Below are 22,605 nucleotides of genomic sequence, written 5' to 3' on the forward strand. Positions count from 1 at the left end.
CTTCTCGGTTTCCTTTGGGCAACTTAACTAGTACAATACCCGTAGGGGTTTCCAAGTAAAAGTACCTTGGTGGACATTCTGGTGGATTCTCTGTTATTGGGTCTAATAGCTGAATCAGTTCCTCATCCTGATTAGCTGCCCGTTCTGCCCTAGTGATTACACTAACATTGGCAGGCCCCTCTAGAGGGGGTATCATGCAGACCGAATGTTTCGCTTGTTCGTCTGTAAGGCTGTTTCCTTTTGCATGTACTGTTCCAGTGGTATGCCCGTTTATATGAATCAGCTGACACTTTTTCTCCATTCTCGAATGGAGAATATCTTCCCACAATGTGGGTTTAATAAAGTCTGCTTTCTTTAAAACATACTGTAATGCTGTGGCTTCAGCATATTGCGCTGTCTTATGGCCAAGGGGTATAGACAGTAATTCTTTTGGATATAAAGAAATAGGAATCTCAAAGTCTCTGCTACTATCCCCATCCTAGCTGAGGATTGTTGGGGTGTCTCTTTTTTAATCGTCATTGACGATGCATCACAGTAAATAACTTGATGGTATTCTGTAAGCAGTCTCATAAGTATTTGTCTGATTCTCTCTTCCAAATTATCATCCTCCATGATGGAGAGATACTGTATCTTTCCACATTTAATTTTGGATGGCTTTGTAGTTAAAGATAGTATTTATTAATGAGTTGCTCGAGGAGGTCTTTGCCTCCCCCTTCTGGACAAGTTTAATCAGGCTGTGTTCATTTGTAGGAAAGGTTGCCAAGGTATTGGGGAATTCAAAAGGTCCTGGCTGGGTGCTAGGCCTTCAATGCTGGGATTTATCATCCTCAAGATGCTGAAGTTCATTTGCTGCTTTATCTTTAATTATTTTAACTGATTTTTGTTCCTCCCTCTTGGGGATTTCATGTTTTCCAGATCCCTGATGGGATTTATCAGATCATTTACTTTCTTGATGATCCTCCTGTTGAGGTGGACGTTGGTTCTGCCGGGAATCTTTTTGATCCCAATTTCGGTTTTCTCGGTACCCTCCCATGGCTCTTTAATAACTTTGGCCAGTGTAAAAGCTGTCCCCATAGGGAGGGAGTCCACTGTTCTTTGCTTTCCTTTCGAGGTCTAGCCCCTCGTCTATCCCATCCTTCTGGGGAGAAATCTGTCTCATATTGTGGGCGGGTTGGGGGTGTAAACCTTTTGGAATACCCTCTTGGGGGTCCCGAGCCATGAGTTTGTGTCTGGGCAGGGTGGACTTGAGACTTGGGTCTATACAATCCTTCTTTCTGAGTACCAAAGGTACCTTCTTCGTTTTTTTTATCCCTAGTTTCTGATCTCATTATAGATTTAGTTTGGGCTAGACCTAAGAGGTCATGATTTAATTGGATAATGCGATTGACATTATCCCATCTTTGTTGGTTATCTCGATAATCATTTAGAGCACCCTCACAGGCAAGTTTGAGGGCTGTATTTTGATATTGATTGGCCAGGCAACCATGAACAATGTCCCAATTATCCTGTGTAAGTACTTTGCCTAATCTGTAGGCAGCTACCAGCCCTTTAGTTGTGGCTGTATTCGTGAGTATTTCCTTGATTGAACCCATTACATGCCAGCCCTGAGTTGCTGTGAGAACATAAGTGTTTATTTGAACCCAGTTGTTGCACTGGTTTAATGGGGAAATTAAGTCTGAACTTAGTATCATTTGCAGTAGTTGTCTCAGGTGTTGAGCATTCCAATCTTGGCAACAAGTTTCCAATTTATCAAGATTAGTTAGAATCCAGCAGATTTTTTCCTAGCTGGTGTTTCCTGGTTTACCACACATTGTGTAGATAGAGCTCAGGTTTACTTGGCCTAGGGGCACAATTTGTGGTTGCTGGGGTTGGTTTACTGGACCATTGATCATTGCATCTCCAGCATTTAGATAAGAGTGAGCTAGTGCCTGTCGGCATTGATTATAATGGATTCTAAGCCATCTATAGTTTTCTCGAAGATTGTTGTCATTTATTTCATCATGAGTTTGCCACCTTAACCGGAATCCATGGCCCCCAGGCGCATAGGCTGGTCCGGGTCCTGCTATTCGGCCATGGTTGCCACCACCTTGTTGGGCACCGTTCATTAGGCCTCCCAATTGTGCAGGTGTGCATCTTATCATTAAGGAATTTAGTGGATTTGGAGTATTTGTTTGATTATCCCACAGGATATTCTGTATCCCCTGGTTCTGGGGATCAACATTAATCGTGCCATGAGTTCTAATGGCTCCTTCGGCATCAAAGCCTTCTATTTCAAAAATTACCACTTGGTTTTGTGGGGGTACAGGGATAGGATTATTTCCCCTAATAAAGCAATCGTTTAAATTTTCTAATAAAAAAACTTGGCCAATTCCGACAGGATTTGCCATTTCTTCAAGACCTAACCTCGGTTAGGGTTTAATATTTTGTCAGGGCCTAACCTCGGTTAGGGTTTAATATGAACTTTATAAGAAGCTTCTAGACCTCATGGTATTTTGAGGGAATTCTGATTTAAGTTCTACAAGGCCTGATCAGGGTCTTGTCACACAGAATCACAGAATCCCCACAGTGCAGATAGAGGCCATTTCGGCCCATCGAGCCTGCACCAACACATATCCCACCCTATCCCCGTAACCCCACGTATTTAATCCCCTAACACTAAGGGTCAATTTTATCATAGCCAAATCAACCTAACCCACACATCTTTGGACTGTGGGAGGAAACCGGAGTGCCCGGAGGAAACCCACGCAGACACAGGGAGAATGTGCAAACTCCACACAGACAGTCGCCCGAGGCCGGATTTGAACCCGGGACCCTGGCGCTGTGAGGCAACAGTGCTAACCACTATGCCACCGTGCCCCCCTCTAGAGACTTAAATCTGGGTCTTAGAACCACTGTCAGTAAACACTCCTTCTATACTTAACAATCTACAACATGGATATAGATATAAATATAAGTATAGGTTCTGTATCAACTCGTTGGGTGCCATCTGAAGGGATAATTACAAGTCCTAGCCCTTTTGGGCTACCCCAGATCAGGCGTATTCCCCAGACGTTCACCCTCAACTTAAGTTAGAGATAGCTGAATTCTACAAGATGCTTATGTTATGAATCTTATGATCCATGAAGAAAGACTCATGAAATAACTCTGGACGGCCGGCTGGTGGCGGCGTCCAAGGAGTATAAATACTAGTGAAAGATAACTAGACCTCCATGTTTTGAAACAAGTTGATTAAAGCCTTGCTTTATACTCAAACCAAGTGCGTAGTAAGGTTTATTACGTCAGTTTAATCAACTTGATATTGACTCCATGTTCTGGGTGATTTCGGGAACAGCCAGCTACGATTCGAACCGTAGAAGGGAACTCGGACAAGTAATCGATCCATCATGGAGAAACTACTCAGACCCGCCCGTCTCGAGTCATGTTTGACAAATTTGCTGGAGTTCTTTGAGGAAGTAACATATAGGGTGGATAAAGGGGAACCAGTGGATGTAGTGTATTTAGACTTCCAAAAGGCATTTGACAAGGTGCCACACAAAAGATTATTGCTTAAGATAAAATATCACGGGATTGGGGGTAATGGATAGAGGATTGGCTATCTAACAGAAGGCAGAGAGTTGGGATAAATGGTTCATTCTCAGACTGGCAATCAGTAACTAGTGGTGTTCCGCAGGGGTCAGTGCTGGGTCCCCAACTCTTTACAATCTATATTAACGATTTGGAGGAGGGGACCGAGTGTAACATATCAAAGTTTGCAGATGATACTAAGATGGGAGGGAAAGTAGTGAGTGAGAAAGACATAAAAAACCTGCAAGGGGACATAGACAGGCTAAGTAAGTGGGCAGAGATTTGGCAGATGGAATACAATACTGGAAAGTGTGAGGTTATGCACTTTGGCAGGAAAAATCGTAGAGCAAGTTATTATCTTAATGGCAAGAAACTGGAAAGTACTGAAGTACAAAGGGATCTGGGGGTCCTGGTGCACGAAACTCAAAAGGTTAGTATGCAGGTGCAGCAAGTGATTAAGAAGGCCAATGGAATGTTGGCTTTCATTGCTAGGGGGATAGAATATAAAAATAGGGAGGTATTGCTTCAGTTGTACAAGGTATTGGTGAGACCGCACCTGGAATACTGCGTACAGTTTTGGTGTCCATACTTAAGAAAGGACATACTTGCTCTCGAGTCAGTACAAAGAAGGTTCACTCGGTTAATCCCGGGGATGAGGGGATGGACATATGAGGAGAGGTTGAGTAGATTGGGACTCTACTCATTGGAGTTCAGAAGAATGAGAGGCGATCTTATTGAAACATATAAGATTGTGAAGGGGTTGGATCGGGTGGATGCGGGGAGGATGTTCCCGATGATGGGTGAAACTAGAACTAGGGGGCATAGTCTTAGAATAAGGGCTGCTCTTTCAAAACTGAGATGAGGAGGAACTACTTCACTCAGAGGGTGGTAGGTCCATGGAATATGCTGCCCCAAAAAGCTGTAGAAGCTACATCATTACATAAATTTAAAACAGAAATAGACAGTTTCCTAGAAGTAAAGGGAATTAAGGGTTACGGGGAGCGGGCAGGTATTTGGACATGAATCTAGGTTCGGATCGGACATGGCCCTGTGGGTAGCGGAGCGGGCTCAGGGGCCGTGTAGCCTGATCCTGCTCCTATTTCGTGTGTCTAATTCTGTTAGATTCAGGAGATGGTTCTGTGATAGTAGATTGGCGGTTAGGATCAGATCAGCCATGATCTTATTGAATGGCGGAGCAGGCTCGAGGGGCCGATTGGCCTACTCCTGCTCCTATTTCTTATGTTCTTATGCCCCGAATTCACTTACAGCTGCTAAGGTACGGAAACACTGGTATCGTACCTTTAGCAACTTCCTTGAGGAGTGTGGTGAGAATGTTCCTAATAAGTTACGAATGCTTGCTAATTATGTATCCCCTCATGTGTTTGACTATATCGAAGACTGTGTAGACTATGACGCCGCTATCCAAATACTACAGCAGCTATATGTCAAGACCCCAAACAAAATTTTTGCTCAGCATCTACTGGCTACAACCCGACAACAACCCGGGGAATCACTTGACGAATTCCTTCAGAAACTTCGCAGGCTCAGCAAGGATTGTAATCTTAAAGCTGTTACAGCTGAGCAGTACCAGGAAGAGTTAATTCGTAATTCCTTTATTAATGGGATTGCGTCTCCCTTCATAAATCAGCGTCTGTTGGGGAATAAAACCCTCAAGTTACAGGCTGCCTATGACCAGGCATGTTCTCTGGACTTAGCAAAGAGGAATGCAGATACCTATCTTTCATCTTTTGCATGGGCTGCCACTATCACTTTTAGTGACTCCTTCGATAGGCCTCGGGCGGAAGCCCTCACGGATGATGACTCCAACCTGGCTGATGACAACCCTACCCTAGAAGCCTTCACTGATGACGACCCTGCCCTAGCGGCATCTTGGCAATCTGGAAGGAAGTGTTTCTTTTGTGGAGCTGCGTTCCATTATAGGAAATTTTGTCCTGCTCGTAACGCAACCTGCAATCATTGCAGCAAGAAAGGCCACTTTTCTAAGGTATACCGGTCAAGAGCTCCTGTTAGTTTTACAGCTGCTATCTATGAAACTGCTCCTCCTCCAAGAACCATTACTAAGGTTACAGCTGTCAAGGGTAAAATTGCCCCTTCTCCCATTACAGCTGTTTTTCCCCAAAGTCTGTCCCATGCAGCCACGAAGGTTTCGGTAAATGGACACATTCTGAGCGCACTAATCGACTCATGCAGCTCTGACAGCTTCATTAGTGAGCAGGCCGTCAGTAAGTTAAAACTGCGTATTTACCCCTCGGACAGGGAAATTGCAATGGCTCTGATGACACTGACCACCAATTCTTCTGGCTTTTGTCTTGTCGGCCTTATTCTCAATGGCCGCACTTATGTCTCCACCCGGCTCGGGGTGCTCAAAAACCTATGCAGTGATGTGCTCCTGGCTCAGGATTTCCAGAAACAACACAAAAGATTCACTTTCGAGTTTGGAGGGTCAAAGCCGGAGCTTACTATTTTCAAAGTACCGTTTTGTGCGCTTTTGGCGGCTTCGCTCGACGAGCCCTCCTTGTTTGCCAATCTTTCCCCCCGATGTAAGCCCATAGCCACTAAATCACGACGTTTCAGCCAAGATGATCTATCCTTTATCGAGGCAGAGATATCTCGCCTTCTAGCTGACGGTATCATTGAGCCATGTTCATCTCCCTGGCGGGCTCAAGTCGTCGTTGTTAAAAATCCTTTGAAGCAACACAAGAAATGTCTTTGCATCGATAACTCGCAAACTATTAACCAGTATACCGACCTGGATGCCTACCCACTACCACACATCGATGACATGGTCAATAACCTTGCCAACTACAAGGTATTTTCAACTTTTGATTTAAAGAGCGCATACCATCAAGTACCGTTAATGGACTCTGACAAAAAGTATACAGCCTTTGAGGCCAGTGGTCGGCTTTACCAGTTTTGTCGCCTTCCATTTGGGGTCACCAATGGGGTGGCCGTCTTTCAATGGGCAATGGATACCCTAGTCAAACAGGAGAACTTAACGGACACTTTTCCATACCTGGATTATATCACCATTGCTGGTCATAACCAAAAGGAGCATGATGCCAACCTCCAGAAATTTTTTGACGTTCTCCATTGTCGCAACTTAACCTTAAATGAGTCCAAATCTGTGAAATCCGTACCATCAGTCAACATCCTTGGCTACTGGGTGGGCAACGGTGTCATCAAACCGGACCTGGAGTGACTTCGTCCGCTTCAGGAGCTCCCTCCCCCTATGAATCTCGGCTGTCTTCGTCGGGCACTCGGCATGTTCACCTATTATGCGAAGTGGATACCCCACTTCTCCAACAAGATCCAGCCCCTGCTTCACGCAAAGTCATTTCCATTAGAGGCAACGGCTATTTCAGCTTTCAACCTCCTCAAGTGACAACTGGAAAAAGCCAAGCTTCGCTCCATTGATGAAAATCTCCCTTTTGTGGTCGAGTGCGATGAATCGGAGGTGGCGATCTCAACTACCTTGAATCAAGGTGGTCGACCCATTGCATTTCTGTCCAGAACTTTGCAGGATAGCGAGCTCCATTATCCTCCTGTCAAGAAGGAGGCTACGGCTATCATCGAAGCTGTACGTCAGTGGAGTCATTTTCTCGCTCGTCGCCATTTCACACTTATAACTGATCAGCGCTCCGTGGCCTTTATGCTGGATAACCGGAAACGCACTAAGATCAAGAATAACAAAATACAACTCTGGAGGATGGAATTGGCCGCCTTTGGATACACCATACATTATCGACCCAGCAAAGAGAATGTGGCCCCGGATACCCTCACGCGGGCATTCTGCTCTTCTATGTCAACTTCGACTCTTGCGGATCGTCACACTGACTTATGCCATCCTGGCGTTACATGTATGCTGCACTTTGTGCGATCTAAAAATCTCCCATTTTCTACGGAAGATGTGAAAAGAACATGCTCCTCCTGTAGAATTTGTGCAGAATTAAAAATGCAATTCTTCCGTCCATCGGATGGCTCGCTCATACACGCTATGCAGCCTATGCAGCAACTCAGCATTGACTTTAAAGGGCCATTGCCTTCCGCAACGCGAAACACCTACTTACTTACTATGGTGGACGAATATTCACGCTTTCCTTTTGCTTTCCCCTTTCCCAATATGCTTACTTCCACAGTGATCAAATGCCTCGATCAAGTCTTTTCCCTTTGTGGTACAGCCAATTTCATCCACTCTGATCGGGGTCCCACCTTCATGTCAAGCGAACTCAAAAGTTATCTTTCCCAACGGGGAATCGCCACAAGTAAAACGACACCGTATCATCCCATCGGTAACGGACAGGTTGAGAGATACAACGCTATCATTTCGAATGCTGTTTGTCTTGCACTGAGGTCACGCAACCTACCAGACCAGCAGTGGGAAACTGTGCTCCCTGACGCGTTGCATTCCATCAGGTCTCTTCTTTCCACGTTCACCAACGTCACGCCTCAAGAGCAATTCTTCAGGTTCCAGCGTCGCTCCACACATGGGATGTCCCTACCGTCATGGTTGGCAGCTCCCGGCCCCGTGCTGCTCCGAAGATTCGTCCAACCTGCCAAAAACGATCCCCTCGTCGACAAGGTGGAGTTAACGGACGTTAATCCAACTTACGCGCACGTGCGGTACGCTGATGGCCGGGAGTCCACCGTATCGCTCAGAGATCTGGCTCCCTGTCCAACCGGTCCCACAGACCTAAGTGATGGAGGGTCCCACGGTAATGATGCCGGCACTCTGCGCGCCTTTGAGGATGACGCCGTACCTGGGACATCAAGAGATCTGCCGGCTACTCCACCGGATCAACTCAGGGAGCCGAGCGCTCCCCATGGGATGGCCACCCGAAGCCAGGACGCCAGTCAATCCCCGGCTATCAAACAAAATGAAGCCAGCTCTGCGCCTGTGGGGACCCGCACCCGGAGTCACAATCTCCCCAGTCTCCCTCAGGTCGATCAAGGCGACACGGGCCCTGTCGACCTACCAGTACGGATCAAGCGACCCAGGGACCCAAACACGGTCCGGGGAGACGTGCCTTCCAGCCACAAGTGAAGAGCTAAAAGACTGCGGCTATTCGTGGTCCGGCTAATCCGTTAAAAGGAAGTCATCGGACTTCCAAATCTTTAGGGAGGAAGAATGTTATGAATCTTATGATCCATGAAGAAAGACACATGAAATAACACTGGACGGCCAGCTGGTGGCGCCGTCCAAGGAGTATAAATACTCGGGCGTGGGCCCAGCTTTCCCAGGACGTTGTGTAAACAGGAACTAGTGAAAGATAACTAGACGTCCATGTTTTGAAACAAGTTGATTAAAGCCTTGCTTTATACTCAAACCAAGTGCGTAGTGAGTTTTATTATGTCAGCTTATATGGGTCTAAATGTTCAGGCTCTCTCTCCCTAAAGGAAAGGAATGACTGAAGATGTTACCGTCCTCCAGATAGCACTTTTAATAAGTTTAACTAGACTGTAACCTTCCGGATATTATGAGAGTCCGGAATACTTCCCCAGAATTCTGCAACTCCTTACAAAAGAGTGTACAGAAATTGGGTTTGCGAGTTTATACAGATTTACTCTTTGAGACAATTCTAAAAATATATAGTTTTATTTAAGAGCCGACATTCAATTAACAGCTGTTGAATCAGTTGCAACATTAACAATTCAAAATACAGATAGCTTACATTTCTTATTTCTCAGAGATCCTTATTCTCAAATCTTTACTTTGTTACATTTCTACATTTCTCAGAGATCCTTATTTTCAAATCTTTACTTCGTTACATTTCTTATTTCTTACTTATTTCTAAATCTAGATTATCCATCAAAATCAATTACTTTGATTTCCTGTGACTCATAGTTAAAGACTTACAGAGCTGCCTCTGAAGAGTTGAGAAACGCTTTGCCCGTTCAGCGAGTTCTGCCTTTCTGTTAAAAATGTCTTATTTTTATACCCTTTTGACAGTGGTTTCTTCTTTGAAGTTCTCTGCTGATGTCAGCTAATTGTCTTTATTGAGACCTCTGTTTGAAGGCTTTCTATCTTACTATCAATTCAACTATTGCATGCATAATTATGTCTCTACCTTTAGGTGTTTCAAAAACCATCATAAAAACAATATGACAGTATTCTTTATTTGATGTCATTCTTACAAAATGCTTTCATTCAATTCTTAATATTGGCTTTACTGGTTTTAGCAGACATTGTGACTCAGTGCTGCTACAAGTTCAATACAAACACAATGTAATTGCTTGGTGTATCTAGTGAAGTCATATCTTCAAAGTTTTCTTGTTGGTATCATATTTACTATATGAATAAATTAAAGACACTTCAACTAGGGTGGTTCATGCATTTCTAACTATCTCAATTGGTTGCATATTTAAACGTGTTTCCTGTCTTCCAAGTTTAACATAAAAACTATTTGACCAGCAGGTGTTTCTTTTACTTGATGTCATCTTTTCAAAGGCATTTGCCTCTTTTAATGTTTGTGTTTCTGTTTTACGTGTTAGTTTGTAACACCTTAAACTGGGCCTTTTCATTGTGTTGGTTGCAAACCGTAGACCTTTCGGAAGCACCAATGGTTTGCTTCAATCTTTCATTGTTTTAGTATTTTTAACTAATTCCCATTTCAAAGCTTGTTTACTACTTTGTTATCAACTGATCTTTTTCTCAGGAGCCTGTTTTCTGTTTGCACCCTGTTTCGCCGAGGCTTTCCAGACTTTTAAACCCAGTATATCATGTATTAATAATATCAGCATTCTGTTCATATTATGGTGTATCTTTCTGAAACATGGCTTATTCCCTCACAGTGGATGGGTTGCTAAACAAGCGGGCTGCTTTGTCCTGGATGGTTTATTTAAATAAAATGGGTCAATGGACAATATACTGTATAATACAGTACACCACTATTAATGCTTAATGCATAAAATAATAAATGCGCCACTCACTTTCTATCTATACATAGCCTTTAAAACAAATGCTCGCTTATTACATTGTGAAATGTGCATAAGCTTCAAAATGGCCAAGCTGCTCTGCTGACCAGCAGAAGCTTAAATACAGAAATTTTCTGCTGGCTAAGCAGCAGGCACCCTGGAGGAGACATTTGTTTAGGCCCCTTTTTGAGCTGAAATGGTCGGTGCACTCGCTGTGCGCACCAGAAGCCAGAGGCCTAAAACTCATCCGAAATTGGACCTGATCTGAATAATTCTGGTGAGCTGCTAACGCCTGTTGAGCCTGCTGAGGCAGCTTACCGGTTTCCTGCGTCGCTGGCAACAGGTAAAGGGTGGGGGGCGAACGGAAGGGAGCAAGTGCGTGTCGGCAGCAACCCACAGTAGTACTGTGGGCCCAGGAGGAACACTCCTGCTCCTCTGCGCTCCATATTAAGGCAAGTTAAAAAGAAAAATTTTCTATTGGTGGCCTCCAGCCAAAAGGAACCAGAACTTTCTCACCAGTTTTGGAGAAGGGTCCTTAAACAGACGTTAGACCCTTCACTAGCATATGCAAGCGGCCTAATGGCTGTTTAATGGCACACCTGAATATCACTCAAGCCAATATGGCGTCGGATGAATTTCAGGTGCCCTTGGAGCGCAGGACATAGCCCTGCAAAATTGGAAATTTTGGCCCCTGTTTTGCGTCCAAGAAACGGGAAAAACAAGGTCCAATTTTGTCCCCACTCTCTCAGAGATTCAGCCTTGCCACAGAAATATAATCTAAACACCTTTAAAGTTATATTGAAACAAAAGGCTGCATTTCCTTTATCAATGTTAAATGTATAGCCAATCACACAGAATCACAGAAACCCCACAGTGCAGATAGAGGCCATTTCGGCCCATCGAGCCTGCACCGACACATATCCCACCCGATCCCTGTAACCCCTACACATATCCCACCCTATCCCCGTAACCCCACGTATTTAATCCCCCTGACACTAAGGGTCAATTTTATCATAGCCAATCAACCTAACTCGCACATCTTTGGACTGTGGGAGGAAACCGGAGCACCCGGAGGAAACCCACGCAAACACGGGGAGAATGTGCAAACTTGTCATGCAGTGTAAAACCTGGGGCCATTTAACTTTATTAGCAAATTAAACTCACTGTTGTGCTTTCTCTCCATTTTGTGAAGTCTGCTGCAGTACCCTGTATGGTCTCTGAGCTTGTAGCTTTTTCTTTGAGCAATACCCTGTGTTCCTGTGGGTTTTTAATCCTTCACATGCTCTCTCCAGCAATAAAGAATACAAATTAAAAATTCAGCAGACAAAAATCCAATTTTGTCACAATGCCACAGGAGATCAATGAATCAGTGTAAAAAAAAAATTACCCTCTCTAGATCTTTTCATTGCTAACTGCTGGCGTGACATCGGCCATCTCAATTTCTCTGCTCCTCTCACTCACTCCAACCTACCTCCCTCTGAACTTGCAGCACTCCGTTCTCTCCGATCCAACCCTAACATTGTCATTAAACCTGCTGACAAGGGTGGTGCTGTTGTTGTTTGGCAAACCAACCTCTACCGTGCAGAGGCTGAACGCCAACTCTTTGACACCTCCTCCTACCTCCCCCTGGACCATGACCCCACTATCAAACATCAAGCCATTGTTTCCAAGACTGTCACTGACCTGAACCAGAACGGGACCAACATCCTTGCGGGGAGGTTTGCTAGTACTGTTGGGGGTGGGGGGGTTTAAACTAACTTGGCAGGGGGATGGGATACGGAGTGGAGCTATAGTAGGAGGTGATGCACAGCCAAATATAGAGGAAAAAACAAGTCAGCTTGGAAGGCAGAGCAAATATGTAACGGCACAAGGGAGTATGGCAAGGCTGGATAGCATTTATTTTAATGCAAGGAGTCTTGCGAGTAATAATAATAATAATAATAATAATCAACTTTATTGTCATTGTTAGTGCACAAGTGCAGTACAACGAAATGTAGGCTTGCGGCTCCCGAGAGTGTACATTTAGACTAAGACATTTAAACATTTAAACATTCAACAGTCCAAAGATGTGCGGGTTAGGTTGATTGGCCATGATAAAAATTGGCCCTTAGTGTTAGGGGGGATTAAATACGCGGGGTTACGGGGATAGGGCTTGGGTGGGATGGCTGTCGGTGTAGGGACCGGGTGCTAAGGGTTTGGATGATCAGCCATGATCTCGTTGAATGGCGGAGCAGGCTCGAAGGGCCGAATGGCCTACTCCTGCTCCTAGTTTCTATGTTTATTCATTTGGCTTGTAATACATTAACATAAACATAACCATAATAAAGTGCATTGGCAGATGTGCAGGCTTTAGAGTTTATTTGTGGAGTTCAGTAGGATGACAGCCCTGGGAAAGAAGCTGTTCCTAAATCTGGTCGTTCGGGTGCGAATGCATCTGTAGCGTCTCCCAGATGGCAGGAGGGCGAACAGACTGTGGCTGGGGTGGGTAGGGTCTTTGATGATTGTCCGTGACCTCCGTAAACAGCGTTTCTGGTATATGTGCTCTATGGTCGGTAGCCGGGTGCCGGTAATGCGTTGGGCAGTTTTGACTACCCGCTGCAGGGCTTTCCGGTCATAGTAGCTACAGCTGCCAAACCATACTGTGATACAGTTCGTCAGGATGCTCTCTATTGTGCAGCTGTAAAAGTTAGAGAGGATCAGGGGTGACAGGTTACATCCCTTCAGCCTCCTTAGGAAATATAGGCGCTGCTGGGCCTTCTTCACCAGAGAGGAGGTATTGAGGGACCAGGAGAGGTCTTCCGTGATGTGGACTCCGAGGAACTTAAAGCTGTCCACCCTTTCCACCACAGCCCCATGGGTGTGGATGGGGGTGTGACTTCCGCCTTTAGACTTCCTGAAGTCCACAATGATTTCTTTGGTTTTCTTGATGTTAAGGGCCAGGTTGTTATCGGCGCACCACTTCACGAGATGCTGGACCTCCTCCCTGTAGGCTGACTCATCGTTGTTGGTGATCTGGCCTACTACCGTGGTATCATCCGCAAACTTGATGATGGTGTTGGAACCATGAACAGCCACACAGTCGTGGGTGAAGAGGGAGTAGAGGAGGGGGCTCAGCACACATCCTTGTGGGGCCCCCGTGTTCAGGGTCAGGCGGGGGGAGGTGTGGTTACCTAATTTGACAGACTGGGGTCTGTTTGTTAGGAAGTCCAGGGTCCAGTTGCAGAGGGAAGTGTTCAGGCCAAGAGTGTGGAGTTTGGTGGCCAGCTTGTTGGGGACGATAGTGTTGAATGCTGAGCTGTAGTCTATGAACAGCATTCTGATGTAGGTCTCTTTACCATTTAAGTGATTCAGTGCAGAGTGTAGAGCAGTTGTGATTGCATCCTCCGTTGATCTGTTTGCACGATAGGCAAACTGGTGTTGGTCAAGAGAGGCGGGAACACTGGCTTTGATGTGAGCCAGGACCAGTCTCTCGAAACATTTCATTATGATGGGTGTGAGTGCGACAGGTCGATAGTCGTTCAGGCATGTCACAGCCGTTTGCTTTGGCACAGGAATAATGGTAGCGGTCTTGAAGCATGTAGGGACTACTGCCTGGGCCAATGACAGATTGAAGATGGCGGTGAAGACATCAGCCAGCTGATCAGCACATTCCTTGAGTACCCGTCCAGGGATGCTATCCGGTCCAGCAGCCTTTCGTGTGTTCACTCCGCGTAGAACACCCCTTAAGTCGGAGGTCGACAGAGTGAGCACCTGGTCTTCCGGGGGTGGCAAGGCTTTGGTAGCCGGCTCCCTGTTGTCCCTGTCGAAGCAAGCGTAGAAGTTGTTAAGCTCCTCCGGAAGGGAGGCATCGCTAACCGGGGGGCTGGTGTTTTTGCTCTTGTAGTCAGTGATGGACTGGATGCCTTGCCACATGCGCCGGGGGTCCGAGTTGTTGTGGAAATGATCCTCTATCTGCAGTGTCTGTTTCCTTTTGGCAGTCCTGATACCCTTTTTTAGGTTGGTCCTAGCTGCACTGTAAGCCGCCGCGTCGCCAGATTTAAATGCTGCGTCGCGTGCTTTCAACAGCGAGCGGACCTCTCCGTTCATCCAGGGTTTCTGGTTGGGGTATGTCCTGATATTTTTATGGGTCGTGACGACCTCGACGCAACTGTTAATGTAGAATAGCACTGTGGATGCGTATTCCTCGATGTCATTATGGGCAAACATGCCCCAATCAGTGCGTTCGAAGCAATCCTGAAGCTCCGAGATTGCCCCCTCTGGCCATACTTTCACTGATCTCACTGATGTTCTCACTCTTTTGATGAGCGGTTTGTATGCCGGGGCTAGAAACAGGGAGAGGTGGTCAGACTTCCCAAGGTGGGGGCAGGGAATGGCCTTATAAGCATCTACAATGCTCGTGTAGACTTGATCCAGTGTGTTCTCCCCTCTTGTGGGGCAGGAAACATTCTGGTGGAATTTCGGTAGTACAGATTTTAGGTTTATGTGATTGAAGTCCCCCGCGACGATAAAAGCTCCGTCTGGGTGCGCAATTTGTTGTTCGCTGATGGCCCTGTAGAGGTCCTTCAGTGCTAGTTTGGCATTAGCGTGTGGTGGGATGTAGACCGCAGTGATGATAACAGCCGTGAATTCCCGAGGCAGGTAGAAGGGTCTGCACCTTACCATGAGGAATTCCAAATCAGCCGAACAGGATCTATCGATTATGTCCGTGTTAGTGCACCAGGCATTGTTAGTGTAAATGCACAAACCGCCTCCCTTCCTCTTACCGGAGTCTGCAGTTCTGTCGGCGCAGAAGACCGTGCGTCCTTCTAGCTGGATGGTGGTGTCAGGGATGCCGTTGTTCAACCAGGTCTCTGTGAAGATCATGGCGCAGCATTCCTTTGTCCTTTTCTGTGAGGAGAGATCAAGTTTGATCTCATCCATTTTATTTTCTAGTGACCTGACGTTGGCCAGGAAAATACTTGGGAGGGAGGGTTTGTGTGGGGCCCTCTTCAGCCTATTTTGGATTCCGGCCCTCTTACCCCGCTTCTGCTTGCGTTCTCTGCGCGGTCTGTGCCGACTTCCGGCTGGGGAAGGACGCCACGCTGGTCCCAGGGGTCGGGCGATGTCGGGAGGCGGATCGACAGCGCCGAGTGTGAGCCGCACGCAGTCGGCCCCGATGTCGAGGAGCGTCTGCCGGCTGTACAGTAGGTCTGCCCTCAATTCCCGTATCAGCAGAGTCCAGAAGAGACTCAGAAATAGGGTAAAAACGCTCAGTCTCGGGAGAGACAAAGCCGCTGCGTCCATGCGCGCCGCCATTTTTTTTTTTTGCAGATGAATTGACGGTGTTGATGAACACATGGGAGTATGATATTGTTGCTATCACAGAGACATGGTTGAGGGAGGGGCAGGACTGGCAGCTCAATATTCCGGGGTATAGAATCTTCAGGCGAGACAGAGGGGGGTGTAAAAGAGGAGGGGGTGTTGCAATATTAATCAAGGTGTCAATTACTGCTGTAAGGAGGGATGATATCTTAGCAGGTTTCTCTAATGAGGCCATATGGGTAGAACTTAAAAACAAAAAGGGGGCAAGCACTTTGCTGGGAGTGTACTATAGGCCCCCAAACAGGCAGGGGGAGATAGAGGAACAGATATGTAAGCAAATCTCAGAGAAGTGTAGAAATAATAGTGTAATAATAGTAGGGGATTTCAACTTCCCCAATATTAACTGGGATAGTCAGAGTGTGAAAGGCTTAGAGGGTGTGGAATTCTTAAAGTGCATCCAGGAGAGCTTTTTGAGCCAGCATGTAGAAAGTCCTACAAGAGAGGGGGCAGTACTGGACCTAATTCTAGGGAATGTAGCTGGGCAAGCGGTAGAAGTGTCAGTAGGAGAGCATTTTGGTGACAGTGACCATAATTCGGTGAGATTTAAGGTAGTCATGGAAAAGGACAAAGATGGACCCGAAATAAAGGTTCTAAATTGGGGGAAGGCTGATTTTAATATGATAAGGCAGGATCTGGCCAAAGTGGACTGGGATCAGCTACTTGTAGGAAAATCCACATCAGAGAAGTGGGAGTCTCTCAGAAAGGAAATAGAGAGAGTACAACGCCAACATATTCCCGTAAAGGTCAAGGGTGGGACCAACAAGCCCAGGGAACCCTGGATGTCAAGAGATATACAAGAATGGATTAGGAAAAAAAGGGAGGCTTTTGGCAGATGCAAAGGACTAAAAACAGTGGAAGCCCTAGAGGAGTATAGAAAGTGCAGGGGGGTACTTAAAAAAGAAATTAGGAGAGCGAAGAGGGGGCATGAAAAAACACTGGCGGGCAAAATAAAGGGAAATCCCAAGGTGTTTTATAAATATATTAAGGGCAAGAGGATAACCAGGGAAAGAAGAAGTTCTGAAGAAGGGTTTCGACCTGAAACGTTAACTCTGTTTCTCTCTCCACGGATGTTGCCTGGCCTGCTGAGTTTTTCCAGCTTTTTCTGTTGTTAACCAGGGAAAGAGTAGGGCCCATTAGGGACCAAAGTGGCAATCTGTGTGTAGAGCCGGAAGATGTAGGTGAGGTTTTAAATGAATATTTTGCATCTGTGTTCACTATGGAGAAGGACGATGTAGGCATAGAAATCAGGCAGGGGGATTGTGAGATACTTGAACAAATTAGTATTGAGATGGAGGAGGTACTAGCGGTTTTAGCAGGCTTAAAAGTGGATAAATCCCCAGGCCCAGACGAGATGTATCCCAGGCTGCTGTGTGAGGCAAGGGAGGAGATTGCAGGGGCTCTGACACACATTTTCAGAACCTCTCTGGCCACAGGGGGGTGCCAGAGGACTGGAGAACAGCTAACGTAGTACCATTATTCAAGAAGAGTAGTAGGGATAAACCAGGGAATTACAGGCCAGTGAGCCTAACATCAATGGTAGGGAAATCATTGGAAAAAATTCTGAGGGACAGATTAGTCTCCAATTGGAGAGGCAAGGATTAATCAAGGATAGTTAGCATGGCTTTGTTAGGGGGAGATCATGTCTAACCAATTTGATTGAATTTTTCGAGGGGGTGACTAGGTGTGTGGATGAGGGTAGTGCAGTTGATGTAGTCTACATGGACTTCAGTAAGGCTTTTGATAAAGTCCCGCATGAGAGACTGGTCAAGAAGGTAAGAGCCCATGGGATCCAGGGCAATTTGGCACATTGGATCCAAAATTGGCTTAGTGGCAGGAGGCAGAGGGTAATGGTCGAAGGTTGTTTTTGTGACTGGAAGCCTGTGTCCAGTGGTGTACCGCAGGGATCGGTGCTGGGTCTTTTGCTGTTTGTAGTGTACATGAATGATTTAGATATGAATGTAGGAGGTATGATCAATAAGTTCGCAGATGACACGAAAATTGGTGGAGTGGTAAATAGCGAGGAGGGAAGCCTCAGGCTACAGGACGATATAGACGGATTGCTCAGATGGGCAGAACAGTGGCAAATGGAATTTAACCCTGAAAAGTGTGAGGTGATGCATTTTGGGAGGACTAACAAGGCAAGGGAATGCACAATGAATGGTAGGACCCCAGGAAGGACAGAGGATCAGAGGGACCTTGGTGTGCATGTACATAGATCCCTGAAGGCAGCAGGACAGGTGGATAAGGTGGTTAAAAAGGCATATGGGATACTTGTCTTCATTAGCCGAGGCATAGAATATAAGAGCAGGGAGGTTATGATGGAGCTGTACAAAACGTTAGTTAGGCCACAGCTGGAATACTGTGTGCAGTTCTGGTCGCCACACTATAGGAAGGATGTGATTGCATTGGAGAGGGTGCAGAGGAGATTCACCAGGATGTTACCTGGGCTGGAGCGCTTCAGCTATGAAGAGAGACTGGACAGGCTGGGGTTGTTTTCCTTAGAGCAGAGAAGGCTGAGGGGGGACCTGATTGAGGTGCACAAAATTATGAGGGGCATAGATAGGGTAGATAGAAAAGAACTTTTCCCCTTAGTAGAGGGGTCAATAACCAGGGGGCATAGTTTCAAGGTAAGGGGCAGGAGGTTTAGAGGGGATTTGAGGGAAAACTTTTTCACCCAGAGGGTGGTTGGAATCTGGAACTCACTGCCTGAAAGGGTGGTAGAGGCAGGAACCCTCACAACATTCAAGAAGCATTTAGATGAGCACTTGAAATGCCATAGCATTCAAGGCTACAGACCAAGTGCTAGAAAATGGGATTAGAATAGACAGGACTTGATGGCCGGCACGGACACGATGGGCCTCTTTCTGTACTGTATAACTCTATGACTATTTCCCGCATCCGCAGTATTTTGCTATTGTAAAAAAAAAATTAAGATGTTCTTGTATTATATGTAATAATTACTGTTCTTTAGGGATTGAATTGATCAAGATACTCCTGAATTATGAAGTACGACATGCTTTGCTAGAAGGAATTGTTGCACGTCTTAATCCATCAATGGGCAACATAAAGAATCGACCAAAAATTCTTGATGGTAAGAAAGAACAATGCAAAGACCCCCAGGTGTAACTCTAAAGTATTGAGTCCTATCAAATCAAATGTAAGAAGTCACACAACACCAGGTTATAGTCCAACAGCTTTATTTGAAATCACAAGCTTTCGGAGCACTGCTCCTTCGTCAGGTGAAGTGGAGAAATGCATAAAGACACAGCTTATGTAGTCAGAGAACCATGTCAGATGTTTACAGGTAATGTTTCCAACTGCCATTTATCACACCTCGGCAGAGAGATAATCACAGCGATCAAAGGTGTGAATGGTGTCTGTAGTGTATGTACCCGTCTACCTTTAAGGGAACTATTGAATGTAACCGTTCACCTTTAAGAGAACTACTTTAGGTGTGGCACTATTTGTTTGGCTTCTGTATACTGTAATACCGATAGTGATCACACCAGTATATAAGTGTTGTGGCAGGATTGCTGGGGCAGATTCGCCCGGACCTTTGAATAGTAAAGACCTGTTTGTTTGTTACTTCTGAAGTCTGTGTATTTATTAACTGCACAACCCACAGACTTCACAGTGGCGACGAGTCCGATCGTACCCTGCGGCAAGATTACCATAAGCAACGAAGAGCGTCGAAGAGAGACAACCGCACTCGTCGTGCTACCAAAAGAAAACACGAGGCTGCAACAACAGAAAGCAGGAAGACTAACAACAAAAGCTGTATCAGCAACAGGCACTGACTACCCTTCTGCCACGGTGCGGAGTGAGCCGACCAGCAAGAAACAAGGCGGCCGAAGAGACTGTGAGTAGGGGAAGGTGTAGAAGCATCCGGAGGATAAGGGCAGAGCACTCGACCTCGGTCGAGGGGGAGCTGTGCCGGCCAAAAGTCGGGTCCAACGGCGTCGGGTGACAGCCGGACCGCGATCGGCGGGACAATCGGGGCAGCGACCGCAGCCACGAAGCGCTGAGCCTGCGAGTAGGCGTGGGAAGAGAAACCCAGCCGCAGCCGGGGAGGGAAACACCGGTCTGCGAGAGGGCTGGGGAGGCGAACGGGAACCGTGCGGGTGAGAGCCGGGTGCGGAGAGAGAGACTGCGAGGAGCCGGTCCAGCAGCTGAGCTGTTCTCCACCAACGGGGTACTCAGAGCCGGCAAAACCGAACGTGCGGGAGTGGGTGAGAGACACAGCCGAAAACGGGGTGAGAGACTGCGCGAGAGCCAGTCCAGCGGTGAGCTGTTCTCCACCAACGGGGTACCCAGGGCCGGTAGCATCGAACGTGCGGGTGAGAGAGACAGAGCCGGGTACGGAGAGAGAGACTGCGCGAGAGCCAGTCCAGCGGCTGAACTGTCCTCCGCTAACGGGGTGTACCCAGCGCCGGTAGAGCCGTGCGGGCGGGAGGAAAAGACATAGCCGAGTAAGGGGAGCTGTGCGGTAGCCAGCCAGCGGCTGAACCTGTCCGCTGAGGGGGAAGCGTACCCCTTCCACCGGGAAGAAACGCGGGAAGCCGCCATTAGGCGGAGAAGACGCCAGAAGCGGGAAACCGCCATTGAAGTGGGCGGGGTGAGAAAGGAAGAGCAGGAAACCGCCATTTTCGCGGGAAAACCACCATCTTGATTGTCATACCGCCATTGAAGTGGGCGGGGAGAGAAGGGAAGAGCGGGAAACCGCCGATTTCGCGGGAAAACCGCCATCTTAGAAACAAATAAATAAATAAGAAATACTGGTGCTGCTCCCAAGGGAAGAAAGATGCCTAAGCGAGGGAATATTAACGACTTTAATTCTGAAATAGAAGACTGGGCCACGTACGTGGAACGCATCGAGATCTATTGTGAAGCCAACAAAATAGAGGAAGACGACAAGGCGATAACATTGTTAAACTCGATGGGCGCAAAGACATACTGGCTCTTGAAGGATTTACTAGCACCAGCTAAACCGGCGGATCAGTCTTTCGAAGAGATTGTGGTTGTTCTGAAGGACCACTTGAACCCCACACCGTTGATGTTGGCTGAACGATTCAAATTCTATGCAAGAACGCAACGGAAAGACGAAAACAACGCAGAATACTTGGTCGAACTGCGTAGGCTAGCGAAATACTGCCAGTTCGGAGGGAATCTGACAGAGGCACTGCGAGACAAGTTCGTAGGCGGATTGTCCAAGGAAGGGACGCAAAAGCGCCTACTCGAAGAGACCGACCTTACACTTGACAGGGCTGTCCTTATAGCCGCATCACACGAAGCCGCCGCGAAAGGAACGGCGGAAATGCAACTAAAGGCGGCGGCGCTCGGGGTGGACCAAATTACCTCGAGTACAACAAAATGCTATCGTTGTGGGAAGACAACACACGACCAGAATCAATGCTGGTTTAAGAACCAAGAATTTGGAAATGTGGCAAACTGGGTCACATCGCTAAGGTATGCCGGTCAGGGAAGAAGACCAACAACCAAAGGAAGCCATCACAAGAAAAGTACAACAAGGTATACAAGGGGGCTGAGCAGAGTTCAGACGAACAGAATCCAGACTCAGATCCAAACGGCCAGGAGCTGGGTAGTCTGAGTATCCACCATGTGAGTAAGGAAGCTGACCTACAAACTATCTGGGTCATGCTAAAAATAGCTGGAGTCCAAGTGAAAATGGAGTTGGACACTGGATCAGCTGTATCAGTCATAAATCGAGGGGATTACCACCGGCTATTCTCACACATACCCTTAAGAGATACCAAGTTCGTATTGCAGACATACACGGGGCATAAAGTATACCCCATGGGAAAAATAAGAGTCAAGGTGAGAGATAGGGGTAAAAAACACCCAAGAATGAACTTGTATGTACTACATGAGGGAGGACCACCACTTCTAGGACGGGAGTGGATCAAGAAAATAGACATGGAATGGCACTACCTACAAGCAATGACGAGTGAGGACTCGGTGCAGACAAGCAGCTCAGACTCTGAGCCGGAAGACGATAAGTCCAGCCCACGTATGAAAAACAAGGTTAACATGAACTCACTGACTAAGGTTGGAAAAACGATGGCGTGCATAAAGACAGAGAATTCTGAGTCTGTTCAAGTCACAGACATATGCTTTACGGAGGAACACCGAGCTCAAACTCAACGTTATTTCAAAGTACGACAACAATTCGAACAATTAAGTTACCGTCTCGTACAAGAGATGAAAACAATGAAAAAGTTCTATGACACCGAATGGGAGAGTCTGGAAAGACAACAGAACCTGCTGGCTCAAGCAGAGAGCGACCATAGAGCCATCGTGACCAATTACCGATCACACCTCCCTTATGATGTTCAGGAGTTAGAATATTTGCATGATCTAGAGATACAGCATAAAGGCAAACCACGCTACACTGAGGATTTTGTTCTGCAATTGGAGACGGAGCTAGTGCAGGCAAGGTTAAGAGAAGCTGAATCGCAGTGTGCACTTAAAGAGATGCAGAAAAAAATCTTGGACATGGAAAAGAGAAACGCTTCTTTACCTGATGTGAATAATGTGGCCATGTTGCAAGAGGAGCTTATCACTCAGTTAAATGAAAATAAACGGAAAATGACTGAGATAGACTGCAAGAATAAAGAAGATTTGATGGCAGTGAGACTTCAAGAGGCAGATAGCATAGCAGCCTTGGCTGAACTCCAACAGGAAATTGCGAAAGAAGCAAATGAAGAGGAATCTTCAGGAAGCCGGGAT

The 22,605-nt window shown here is 46.6% G+C and overlaps 1 protein-coding gene across 2 annotated transcripts in view; it reads left to right on the plus strand.

Annotated features, from left to right (window-relative positions):
- armh1 (armadillo like helical domain containing 1) overlaps positions 1-22,605 on the plus strand; it is a 64,427-nt gene that overhangs the window by 18,479 nt on the left and 23,343 nt on the right. For both annotated transcript variants that reach the window (XM_085982982.1, XM_085982983.1), the window contains exon 6: positions 18,830-18,949. In XM_085982982.1, the coding sequence (XP_085839108.1) occupies positions 18,830-18,949 (120 nt within the window). The remainder of the gene's footprint in view (positions 1-18,829; positions 18,950-22,605) is intronic.

The sequence above is a fragment of the Somniosus microcephalus genome, chromosome 3 (genome assembly GCF_052327205.1).
Source record: "Somniosus microcephalus isolate GS21.2 chromosome 3, FLI_Smic_1.0, whole genome shotgun sequence".
NCBI lineage: Eukaryota > Metazoa > Chordata > Chondrichthyes > Squaliformes > Somniosidae > Somniosus > Somniosus microcephalus.